Genomic DNA, 12,857 nt, shown 5'->3' with positions numbered 1-12,857 from the left:
CAGGCCAATCGCAGCGTGCGGAGAACTTTTACGGACGGTATAAATATTTTGAGCTCGGGGCATCGTGACCAGCTGACGCTTTCCTTCCTCAGGACCAGCTGTTCGGGAGCATCCGGAGGAGAGCCGGGTACGGTTGAGACTCGCAGCGCCGCCGACGGCCCCGCAGGGTTCAGGTGCGGCGATGTCGCTGTTAGAAGACAGCCGGCCGTTTGCGCAGCAGCTCTCCAATGTCTACTTCACCATACTTTCGCTCTTCTGCTTCAAGCTCTTTGTGAAGATCAGCCTCGCCATCCTCAGCCACTTCTACATCGTCAAAGGCAACCGCAAGGAAGCGGCCAGGATAGCAGCTGAGTTTTATGGAGTCACCCAAGGCCAAGGTATGTTTACGATAACGCTCTGCCGTCTGGAGCGGAGGCTAGTTATGCTCCAGCCGCAGCCCGAGGAAACCTCGCGTGTTTGCTTTAGGGGCCGCTTCAAAGCCCACTGTGTCGTTAAATTCAACCCCCCTCCCCCCAGACCCCTTACGAAAACATTCCTTAACCTCACGGCTCCAGGAAAAAGAAAATCATTTTGCCGTGCAAAGGCCTGGGTTCATAAAATCGGGGCATCCTGGCCACAGAGATTAGTGGAAACCTACCATGGAGGATATATTTCTCTGTTAAAAAAAAAGAAAGAAGAAAAAAAACCCAACTCTTGAAAACCTTAAACATTGCATTGGCCGCGCTGTAATTCTAGAGGCTTCCATTACCGATCGTACTTCAGTTGTCCTTTAACACGTCCCCGGATTTTTATGATTTTTAAATCAACTCTTTAGTCGATTGTGAAAAAGGGAAAGGTGAAGGTTGTATTTGTTTTTCACAGCGTTTACTTTGCCAAGATTAGAAAATAAAACACGGCCTGCGGAATACTAGGATTTACGGCGTGTGTTTTTCTGGAAGGAGCTGTCATTGCTTTGCCCCAGGGTGTAGAAACTTGATTATAAGGGGATAGGAACATGAATTAACAAATTTGTGTGTGTGTAGCCAAGGACGTCTACCCATGTTTCTCAGGAAGAAACTGAAGTATGAGACCAAACGAGAAAGTCATTTTAACCATAGACTAAATTTAAAGGTTGTAAAACCATTTCTATTCTATTGGACTGATATCCTATACAGTGAAACAGTTGTTATGGTGAGCTTCGGGGTGACATTTTAATTTCCTTACAGCCTTTTGATTAATTTCTGGTTTGAACATCATCAGGCAAGTATGCACACTTTAGACCCCAGATACCTCTGAAGTAGCTTAAATTTTCAGAATCCAAATGTACCATCAAGGAATGAGAAAACTTAGTTTTTTAAAAAAGAGCACTTAGAATGGAAAGTCTGCCTTCTTAAAATCTGCTTTTCTACCTTTTCCATTTGTGGAATACTTCATTTTAGAATCTAGGTTACTCTGTAGGTACGTGGAAAGCTGAATAAAGGTAGAAAATCTTTTTTGGTATGTGAGGTGGATACGAAGTCTTTTTTTTCCCGGGAAAGAGTGTTCTTATGCAAAGTGAGAAATTTATGTACTCAGTTCAAAGTGTGGAAAATCTAAACGCCAGTATGAAACTCACACAAGAAGATGGGCTCCAGAGGGAACAAGCAGCACGTAATTCCTTGCCCAGCAGCCCAGCTTTGGACCGGCTGTAACTATTTAAATGCGGCGCACGCTGTGTTGGTAAACGGAATATTTTGTTTAGAGAGCAGCAAACATAGGAAACTAGATTTGAAAACACAAACCGCATTTCTAGATACAAGATTAAATCGATCGTACACGATCGTAAGGTGATAAAAGTTCTTCTCATGGCGGCCTGGAGCCCATTACTTCCTAGTCAAATCTTGTCTACCTCTTAGGAGAATTGCCGAACATAACATAACGTGAAATATTGGCTAAACACCTACACTTTTTGTGGAGTGACAAAAAGTGTAGATGTGTAGAGAAAGCTATGGTAGCTCCTTTTTGTCCACAGTCATAAATAAGTGGAGACAATTGTCTCCTCTTTAATGTGATCTCAGTGTGCTTATGCCAGAAGGTCACAGGAATATAGGACAAGCCTTCCATGTTCCCGTCTAGTTTTATGAGCCTGCGTGAAGATCTATTAGAACTCTAGGATCATGTCCCTAAAAAAGAAAGAAAGAGGGGCGCCTGGGTGGCTCAGTCAGTTAAGTGTCCAGCTCTTGATTTCAGCTCAGGTCAGAATCTCACGGTCTGTGAGTTCTGACAGCACGGAGCCTGCTTGGCATTCTCTCTGTCCTTCTTCCTTCTCTGTCTCCCTCTCTCAAAAATGAATAAACTTTTTTTAAAAAAAGAAAGAAATCAACACTCATTAATGGAAAATCTTTTCCTGGGAATATTAATTGGAAACGTAAGGTTTTGAAAAATTGTGCTTTGTGTTGTTTTAATATTATGTCGATTTAACAAAATTCTTCTTTCTCATATCTTGTATTAATCTATAAACAATAGAATATATCATTATAATTTTTATTCAGTGCAAGCATAATTCGTCTCAAATTTTACTGTGATATTAGGAGGATAGGCAGGTACCTAATGAACTTTTTTTTTTTTTTTAACTCTTGACCTCCTACCTCTAAGAGTTAATTTTTCTTTGCCTAGGAAATTATTTATTTCTCCTCTTTAACATAGCTCCTCCTTTTATTTCCTACAATCAGACTATTTTCATTTTGTTTGTATTTTCATAATTAACTAATCAAGCTTAATTACCTTCATTTCATCTAGCAATTTCCTCCTGCCTAGGAAAGATTATCACCTTCATTCCACTTTGAATTAGGCTTCTCATTCCTACTTTCAAGACTTAGCCAGATTGTTCCCCAACATTTCTGATGGAGAGTTGCCAAATTCCATGAAACACGAGATGATGTATGTATTTTCATGTCTTTCACAACCACAGAGGACTCTGTTGACAACATTCTGGATGTCCTCCCCACGAGCCATAGTACTTTGGTATGAAGTAAAAAACTTGTGTCTTACTAGATGCTGTTGCAAATCAGCTCATTGTATTTGAGCAATGCAGGGTAGAGTTTTTTCTTCAAGTACTTTCCAGTCAGGCTTGGGACCAGGGTGTGATTACACAACGAGAATGCTGAAGGCTCAATGGCAGATGAAATAGCTTAAGATTATTTCCTTCTTGATCTCTTTGCGATGCCAATGAAATTTACAAATCTGCCTCTTCATCTTTTGTACTGAAGACTTTTATCAACTCCGTCATCGCATTGAAGGGACCTATTTATTGTACTTTTCTATATAGCCACCCCCCCCCCCCGTATCATTGTAGCTGTTAAATGTTCTGGTTGCAATTTCTAAAATACGAGACTACTAGTCTATTTTTAAAGCTAGCCCTATACTTTGAGACTAACAGTGAGGCTAACAGGAGTTGACAGATGTTTTCAGCTATGGTATTAAACAATACAGACAGCCAATGCAGCCAATGAGGGTGTGGGGGAGCACAGTGATTTTACGAAATCACTCCAAGGGCCTAGAAGAAGCCATAAACTACTAACGAATGCCCCAAGGACACGTCAAGAGACGGCATCTCTCTTCCGTTAAGGGTAATACTTTTCACATTCTATCTTAGGCTCTGAAGAAAGTTCAGAGATTTTACCTACTAGCGGATAGGGCCAGTTCTAAGCACCTGTTTTTGAACACCTTTGGTAGCAAGGCACTGAGAAAGCAAGATATAAAAAAGGCAAAATGTGGGGCGCCTGGGTGGCTCAGTCAATTAAGCATCCAACTCTTACTTTTGGCTCAGGTAGTGATCTCACAGTTCGTGGGATCAAGCCCTGTGTGAGGCTCTGTGCTGACAGCATGGAGCCTTCTTGGGATTCTCTCTCCCTCTCTGCCCCTACCCCTACTTGTGTGCACACATTCTCTCTCTCTCTCTCAAAATAAGTAAACTTAAAAAAATGCAAGATGTATTTTCTCCACCTGCTGGTAGTTTATTCTAATTGAGGAGGCTGATGTTGAGTTGACCCCAGGAGCAAGCGGAAACATGGATTAGGGGTGCTCATAGAATATTAAGAAACAGTAGATTTAACTAGAGCCAAGGTTCATATAGTAGGAAAGTGATAATAAATTGGGCACAGATATGAAAGAATTTTTTAAAATTTTTTAAAAAATTTATTTATTTGAGAGAGAGAGGATGGGGGGGTCAAGGGGCAGAGAGAAGGGGGGAGAGAGAGAGAGAGAGAGAGAGAGAATCCCAAGCAGGCTCCGCACCATCAGCACAGAGCCTGATGTGGGGTTCAGACTTGCAAACCATGAGATCATGACCTGAGCAGAAATCAAGAGTCAGACTCTTAACTGACTGAGCCACCCAGGTGCCCCACAGATACAAAAGAATGTGAATGGCAGGTTAAGCAGTTCAGACTTAACTTTGAAGGCACTAGGACTCACTGGGAGTTTCTGCTATGAGTGAAAGGGGGAAATGGGAAAACACATGTATAGAACCTTAACCTGAAGTACGTGTGCATGTAGTAGCGATCTTTGGAGTTGGACAATGAGACAGGCTTGAGGGACGTAAGCCAGTTAGGCTCCTGCCTTGGGGAGATGTGGGGCCAGACTTGCCTGGTGGTGGTGGCGTGAACAGAAAAGAAGAATGATGATACAAATAAATAAGAAGAAAAAAGAAACGAATCCGATGACACCTTTAAATGGCACTGGCAGAGAGGGCAGAGGTTCCTTTAGGGTAACTGTTTGTCTCCCAGAGTTAGACATGGACACATCTAAAGGAAACGTCTGTCATTCAGCAGAGGGACTGATGAGCCACGGAGGTGAGCCTGCAGTTCCCAGCCAAAGCCACTGCAGGGGTGGGGGGTGGGGGGTGGGGGCTGGGGGGTGGACCCCTCGCTGCTAGGTGAGTCTGCGGGGCCACTGCTCCCTCCTGTGAGACATCAGGGTAAATCAGGAAGTGGTGGAACTGGAGTCTGAATCCTGGCCTTCCATTTGAGTTACGTAAGACTTCTGTTCCATTTTTTCATCACCAAGTGACCTTGCCATTATGATCTGGCTCTTCCGGGAGGTGTGTCTACAGAAAGAGAATGAGCCGGCTTGCCCCCACGGGTGTTGTGCTCTGACACTCTGCTTCTTGTTGTAAATTAACATATTTGGATCTTGACAGCAGTCTTTAGCGTTTTGTGCTCTTTGAGTTCTAAGCCCGCCTCCGGCGTGTGCATTTCCTCCCACTTTGCTGATAGATCGGGCTGCTGAGGGTGCAAAGCCACGGACCGGATTTTGCACTGTGGAAAAATTCACCAAAGTAATGTCTCCCTGTGAGGCTGCTTGGAACACAGTCTCATGACATGCAGACTCTTCAGGGATTGCTTTGTGTTCTTATGATTTCGTGAATTTGGCTTTAGGGTGACCATTAAGCATGCAACCCTTTTTTTTTTTTTTTTTTTTTGACGTATCTATTGTTGAAAATAGGCTCCAGTGTCCATGTGCCACCAAAGGCCAAATGGCAAAAGTGCCGGGAATCTTGGAGAACAACGTCAGCTGGGTAGGAAAAGCAGCTAGAATTTTATGCAATGTAATGTCATGTTTTCCTCCATCAAAAAGTCCATCCTAGGTTTAAAAACAGCTTTAGGAATTTAACTATATGTCAGATGCCAACAACTCCAGCAGCAGTAATGTTCATCTTACCTGTACTCAAGGAGCAACTTATTCTATGTAGTTTTCGGTGCTGCCGTGTGGATTGTGTGTGGGGTTAGTTTTGTTAGGAACTTCCTCAGAATCTCAGCAGTGAAAAATTTCAAGAGGCAAATCTGTAGGATGACTTCTTTCATGGTGTGCATTATATAAAGGTGTAAAAATACCGTGAAGATGTGACAGCTTTGGGCACATTTTCTATACTTAGATGGAGCTCCAGGTAAGAATAACTTGAATCAATAGAACTGTTATCTGTGACAAAAGACACGGCATTATAATCAAAAGTGCTACAAAAAAATTTGAAGCAATTTTCATTTTGCCCAAGCTCTACTATTTTTTGGAAATGTCAGAGCACTTTTCTGGGAAGAGACCATTATAATACTGTGAATTAAAAACGGAATCTGGGAACAAAGTTCCAGGTTCACAAAGAGTGTCGTGTTTTTAATGTTAGTATCTTTGCTCTTCCTCTGTATTTGGAGAAACGAATGGAATTTTGGAATTAAAGAACTTGGCCTACTCATAACTTCGCGAGGGGTTGGTTTTCCTAGGAATATTCTTCTCGTACCTTTTGTTTCCCTCTCCCTTCCTTAGGTCATTCGATTACTTGTTCCTTTATTACTTACCGTGTTTACTGGGCTAGGCATTAAGGACAGACTGTACGAACGCACCACGGTCCCTTTCCTAAAGGTGTGTGTAGTCTACTGGGAGACAGATTGATAACCGAGTAGTTTAAAAACGTGGGATGTGCTATTTTACAAGGCTAAAGAAGAGCTTGGGGAGCAAAGAGGCAAGAGCGTAGGGATAAGAATAGTTCTGCCTGGGACATGTCAGTTACATAAAGTTGTACTAACAGCACGCATTTTCTCTCCCATAATCGTGCATGTATCCTTATTTTTAATGCTCAAAACCATCCAAATTCCCCAATTTCACTCCCCCATTCACTGTTTCATCTTTCAGTCTATTATTATTATTATTATTATTATTATTATTATTTCTGACTCACATGTGTCTTGCCTAAATTTTTACCTAAAAGCCCGAAGTTTTCTTGTTAAAAGAATGTGTTTTTGGGGCGCCTGGGTGGCTTGGTCGGTTAAGCGTCCGACTTCGGCTCAGGTCATGATCTCACGGTCCGTGAGTTCGAGCCCCGTGTCGGGCTCTGTGCTGACAGCTCAGAGCCTGGAGCCTGTTTCAGATTCTGTGTCTCCCTCTCTCTCTGCCCCTCCCCTGTTCATGCTCGCTCTCTGTCTCAAAAATAAATGTTAAAAAAAAAAATTTTTTTTTAAATAAAAAATACAATGTGTTTTTAGGCAAGAATAAGTATGTTTATTATTTATCCACTAAGGCTTTTGAAAAATAACGGGTATTTTAGTAAAAAATTTCAAAATGAATTTTGCATATATTGATAGGAGGCATTGTTATAACCAGTTCTATAGTTTTTATATAATAAGGACAGTTGAAGAATAAAAAGTAGGTCTGGACCTTCTGTCTTTGAATTTACTCTGTCTTTTAGAAGATAGTAAGTTAATGAAGTAAGTTTTTTCTTGTTAATTGGCATAACTGATAACAGTTGTGAATTTAAATCAGTTCGATAAGTACTTGGACGCCTATTTCCAGCCCAGTGTCCTTGCTACACGCACATAGATGAATACATGTGTCTGTATATTAGGTATGTGCACCTACAGAGAGATTTATATATTTACCACATGTGCGGCATGACTTCCCTTATGAGCAAAAGGAGACTCGGTGATGTGGGGCCAAACGGCACATATATAACAGTCAAACAGCAAGTAAGTAGAAATCCATACGGTGCTAAGATAAAAACGGTTCAGTTCCGTAATGAGTGTTTTCTAAGGAAGTGCCCTGAGAGTATCAGGCCCTTCATCAAGAAGGTGGGGCTTGAGCGTCAATTTCAGAGGCAGACCGCATCTTGTTATGCACGAGTGGCGATGACACCAAGCTGGAGATAAGCGCAGAGAGGACGTTTAGAATGTGGAACTAAGCAAGCCTGGTTCATCTGGGGCAAAGCTTGATGGGTAAATGTTAGGTAAGGATCCATAGAGGGGCGGTTGGTGCCAGTGTGAACACTAAAGGCACGTCTTCTCAAATCAGACAGCCACAAGTAAATAGTTCTAGTAAGAGCTTTCTGCTGCCTTGACTAGAGTCAGGCTACACAAAAAAGAGCCGTTCCCTAAGGATGGAAATAATTACCACCGGAAGTATTTTACAGAATCCTTGGTGTAATGAGTTAATACGTCCCTATGTGTATTTCGCAAACTCCATCTCGGAGAAGACAAAAATACCTCCTCCTCGTGGAATCAGCAGGACACGTCTTCGGAGTGGCTCTCTGGCGGTTCTGTGGATTCCGGCAACAATTTAGCACATTAAGCTCATTTTCCAACCTAGGGAGAAGACAGGAAGGTTTGTCCCCAGTGATAGATGAACCATGGCATTGAGAGCAGGTGGGGTATTTGGAAAGCCTCTTCATTTGAAACCACCCTCACAAAGTTTTTTTTTTTTTTAAAGAAGAGTTTGCTTATGGAGTCCGTAGAACTTTTGGCATTTCTTCTCTACCAGCTGCATGAAGAACAAATCATTCACTCTTTCCAGCCTTTTCTCAGCAGCGCTACAAAGGAGACCGTTGGCTTTTAAGACTGCAGATGCCCACCGGATAGCAGATCAGGGAAGGAGAGTCTCATAAATTATTAAATTGCCAACCCTTCCAGGTGGCCTGTGATTAAACCAGTCCACTCTGTGAAATTTAGGTTTGGGGACAACATCTATTAGAATGATTTTTTTTCTGAATCTTCTAATTCTCCATTAGTTACTGTGGGACAGATTTAAAAAAAAAAAAAAAAAAATCTGCCCTCTAAGTAGATTTAGGAGTTTTCCAGAAGAGCCTGTGGGATGGAGAGGCTGTGTCAGCGTGCAGGGACAGGGTTCCCGGGGGGGCCCCTTCTTCTAAACGGGACAGCCCTACTTTTATGAAGTTTCAGAAGGTGGACTTTCAGAGGAATTTTTCTTTAAAGAAAGGATAAAATGGTGTTTACAAATAAACGGTGTCCGCTTGTTTAAAATAGGATGTAGGTCACATTCATCTTCAGGGAACCTAACCCTCTCATAAAATGAGTCACAACTGAGCAACCTTTCAGCATTCTTTCCTAAGGATCACAACAACGGTAAACATTTTGGGCGCGTCAGGAATGTGGGCAAGCATGGGAAGTGGCAGGCAGCCATCCTGTCTCCGTGAGGGCAGCTAAAATTTCCATGCCACCGTTACCTACTGAGCAAAATAGAAACATTCAGAAACACAGCCACTCTTTCCAGAAGGCTGAGAGTCTTAAACTATGGGCAGAGGACAAACAAACTGAAACGTGATACCGAAGTGCCATTCATGCTCTTAAATAGAAACGCTGGCTTAGTCTCAGTCATCAAGTGTGCAGCTTGGTTTAAATGAAGACGGACGGTGAGAGCCACGGAAGTTAAGGCCCGCGGAGCCTCTGCGCCCTCATAATGCCGCGCAATTCCTTGTCAGTTGGTAGAGTCGACTGCTACCAAAGCGTGGGAGGAAGCTATTCTAAAGAGATCCCAACACACCACAGCGGCAGTCAATAAGGAGCACGTAAGTTGTGAGTCTGGGGGGAACGGAACCCCTTCGTAACAACCAAACACATCTCTGATGATCTACTGAGGAGACTGATGAGCTCCGTCTGTTTTCCACACCACCTCATTCACTAGAGTAATGATGATTCCTATCATCCATCAAGGGCAAGTAATACAGAACGTTCAGCACAGTGTGGAGCACCAAATGAATCTCTGAATTTGGAAGCTTTGGGTCTGACTTCCCTCTCTATCCGGAATGGGGAATTAGGAAAAGGAAAAAGTGCTAGTTCCTTCAGAGTTCAAACCCACAGGATCACACAGCTGTTGAGTCTGGGAAGGAATGAATATTTCTTCATAGTGACTGTCCAAGAAGAAAAAGGACGCTAAACAAAAATGTGAGCTTTGTTCTCTCCATTCCGCCATTATGATGAAATTGCTCATCTGGTAAAATCTAGTCTAGAAGCCAAGTTTTATGGCTACTTACAGTCACTCAAAGAAAGCAACAAACTAAGAGTGATTTGGGTTGGAGAGACTATCTCCTGTATAGAGAATATTAAGTCCTGAAAAAATACTTGTATACCTAACTGGCGTGATGGTCTAGGAATGTGGAGGAAAGGGGAATCTGTCTAAATGCGCTCGATGTTTAGGGCCCGTTGGAAGTAATAATATTTTTTTTTTAATTTTTTTTTTCAACGTTTATTTATTTTTGGGACAGAGAGAGACAGAGCATGAACGGGGGAGGGGCAGAGAGAGAGGGAGACACAGAATCGGAAACAGGCTCCAGGCTCTGAGCCATCAGCCCAGAGCCCGACGCGGGGCTTGAACTCACAGACCGCAAGATCGTGACCTGGCTGAAGTCGGACGCTTAACCGACTGCGCCACCCAGGCGCCCCCAAGTAATAATATTTTTTAAAGGAATTTTGATTTATGAAAATTAATTAGATGCAATATTAGAGATTTTTATAATCATTTCAAGGTTCGTTTTAAATAGCACACACAAATGACCACAAACCTGGTCCTACAGCATTGTAACAAAATATTTTGATTATTAAAAAAAAAAATTAGAGTTTTGAAGGACAAGGGATTTAACTAGAAGGAAAAGGAAAGAAGTTTGTAATTAACCTGAGGCTCAAGAGGCAAACATGATTCTTGCCAAATACTTGGATACTGAATTATAACAAGACTGCAGGGAAATACTGCAGGCAATTATACTTCTTTATTAAGCGAAAAGTCACTTGGTCTTTGAAATAACAGCCAGTGGCATATAAGAAAAACAATGCCTTGGCTATTGAAGAAACTCGGCAAAGACTAATGGAATAAAGAAAATACCTTAAATCAGGGGGAAATGGAGTTTCAAATCCCATTACAGATAACAGTGATTTAGCCATACATAAATTATTCTGTCATGGTTCTAGCACCTTCCAGCTGTGAGATCTTAGGAAAGTTGTTTAAAGTCTGCAGCCTCAGTGTCTTCATTAGTAAAACAGACAGAATAATATTTATTTCAGAGGGTTATTGTACATTTTCTATGAGATATACTTTAATTACTTAAACCATTCGTCACAGTGTTGTGGACTATAGTTACTCTGTAACAGTGAGCTCTTTGTACGCTACTTTACAGTTCTTCAAAAACGGTACAAAACTGCCCACAGTTTAGTAGCTCAGAGAGGCATCAATAAAAAAAGATAGTGAAATTATAAATTTTTTTAATGTTTATTTGTTTTTGAGAGAGAGAGAGACCGTGTGAACAGGGGAGGGGCAGAGAGAGGGGGAGACACAGAATCCGAAGCAGGCTCCAGGCTCGGAGCTGTCGGCACAGAGCCTGACGCTGGGCCTGAACTCACAGACTGTGGGTTATGACCTGAGCCGAAGTCAGATGCTTAATAACTGAGTCACCCGGGCGCCCCATGGTGAAATTATAATAAATGGTGTTTGCTGAACAGTTGCGGTAAGCACACAGTAATGCTTGGGCAATCTGCCCACCGTCGCATTAGCTCTTCAGGTAGATGGTCTCAGAAACTTAAGTGGTTGGCTTTATTCACGTGTTTATTTAAGAATAACCAACTGAAGGGCGCCTGGGTGGCTCAGTCTGTTAAGCATCCGGGTCTTGATTTCAGCTCTGGTCATGACCTCACAGTTCATGAGTTTGAGCCCTGTATGGGACTCACTGCTATCAGCACAGAACCCGCTTTGGATCCTCTGGCCCCCGCCTCTTTCCGCCCCTCCTCCGCTCACTCGCTCACTCTCTCTCTCTCTCTCTCTCTCAAAAATGAATAAATATGAAAAAAATGAATTACTTGCAGACATTTCTTCTGCCATCTTACTCTGTCAAAGGAACTCTTGTTGACAGAAATCCTTCAGACGGGAATGTTCCTGGGCCAACCTGCTCACGGCTCTGCTGTAGGAAAACCTCACCTTTCCCGCAAAGGCATTGCTGTAAAAGCACAATGGCATATCACAAATTTCTCTTTGTTTTTCTGGAGTGAGGGCCATGGAAGGAGCTGAAGCTGCTTCACCTCCAAAGTATCACAGCACCAGATACTGACTTTCTCTGCCAAACTTTCTTGCCCTTTTATTTTCTTTCCTCTTAATCCCTGGCAGCTGAAAAGGGAAGACAAAAAACAATAATGACAACACTAGCCGTGAAGGGCTGAGTCAGTTTGTGGAGGGATTCGGCTTTGTTCCTTTATTTTCTGTTTCTCTCTGCCAGCCAGCCTCTCCAGGAAGCTAGCAAAACATAGGTTTTCACTGGACATATCTTATAAAAAGCATTTGTTTTTCTTTCTTTCTCATCAGAAGGGAGAAAAATAACCCTTTTATAAAAAAAACGAAGCAGATTATAACTGGAAATACGGATGCAGGATTATTTCATAGACTCACTGAAAAAGCTCAGAGCCTATCAGTATTTTAGATTGTCTGGGGCCCTGGGCACAGGTTTGCAAAATATCCCTCCACGAGCTTCCTGGAACACTTGCTTCTTTATGAGGTTAGTGCAGAGGTTATCTGAAGGTGGCTATGCCTCTGTTGAGAAAATAATAAATCACAAATAATGATTTCGTCTTGCCTCTTGAGTAAGAGACCATTAAACTGTATGCGTTATAACCTGGGAACAAAGTAGTGATGTAAGCCGTAGGGATATGAAGGCTGTTAGTTGCAAGCTCTGAGGGACCAGTTGCTGTCCTGCAATATACATGGCCCGGCATGGACCTACAGTGTACATGGCCCGGTGTGGACCTCAACCTCAAATCAGAAATGAGGCCTTGCTACTGAAATTTGGCAGGAATATGATAATGGACAAAGAACTTTCTCAAAATGGAATGTCTAACCGCGATATCCCTAACTGGAGAGCAGCGTTTTTGAGTAACAAAGCAGTGTTTGACGACCCCGACATTTTCATGAGGTGTCTTGAGTCTAGCCTGGTTTGCCGTAGGCTGTTTAAGGAATAATGACACTGCTACGATACTGGCCTTCTGTTTCATGAGACGATAGACATCAGTTCCATGTTATAATACAGAATTGTAATGTTCTAACACACATGCTATTTTTCCTAATAGCCATATCCTAGGTGCTTTTGA

The 12,857-nt window shown here is 42.4% G+C and overlaps 1 protein-coding gene and 1 long non-coding RNA gene across 3 annotated transcripts in view; one reads left to right on the top strand and one right to left on the bottom strand.

The window, feature by feature from the left end:
- The first annotated feature begins 58 nt into the window (after nt 1-58).
- Nucleotides 59-12,857, top strand: part of ASB5 (ankyrin repeat and SOCS box containing 5) — a 56,601-nt gene continuing 43,802 nt past the window's right edge. For both annotated transcript variants that reach the window (XR_015249914.1, XM_025933072.2), the window contains exon 1: nt 59-377. Coding sequence is in view for 1 of the 2 variants with exons in the window: in XM_025933072.2 (XP_025788857.1) it covers nt 182-377 (196 nt within the window). In the remaining variant the exon portion in view is untranslated. The remainder of the gene's footprint in view (nt 378-12,857) is intronic.
- Nucleotides 508-12,018, bottom strand: LOC147581453 (uncharacterized). The gene is made up of 3 exons (XR_015249917.1): nt 11,580-12,018; nt 7,983-8,081; nt 508-5,934 (listed from the first exon to the last, which is right to left on the bottom strand). It is a non-coding gene; the product is annotated as an uncharacterized LOC147581453 (long non-coding RNA).

Source organism: Puma concolor, chromosome B1, assembly GCF_028749965.1.
Source record: "Puma concolor isolate L17-30 chromosome B1, mPumCon1.1.hap2, whole genome shotgun sequence".
NCBI classification, from domain to species: Eukaryota; Metazoa; Chordata; class Mammalia; order Carnivora; family Felidae; genus Puma; species Puma concolor.
The sequence above is the reverse complement of the archived record's forward strand: the minus strand, read 5'-3'. Positions and strand labels throughout refer to the sequence as shown.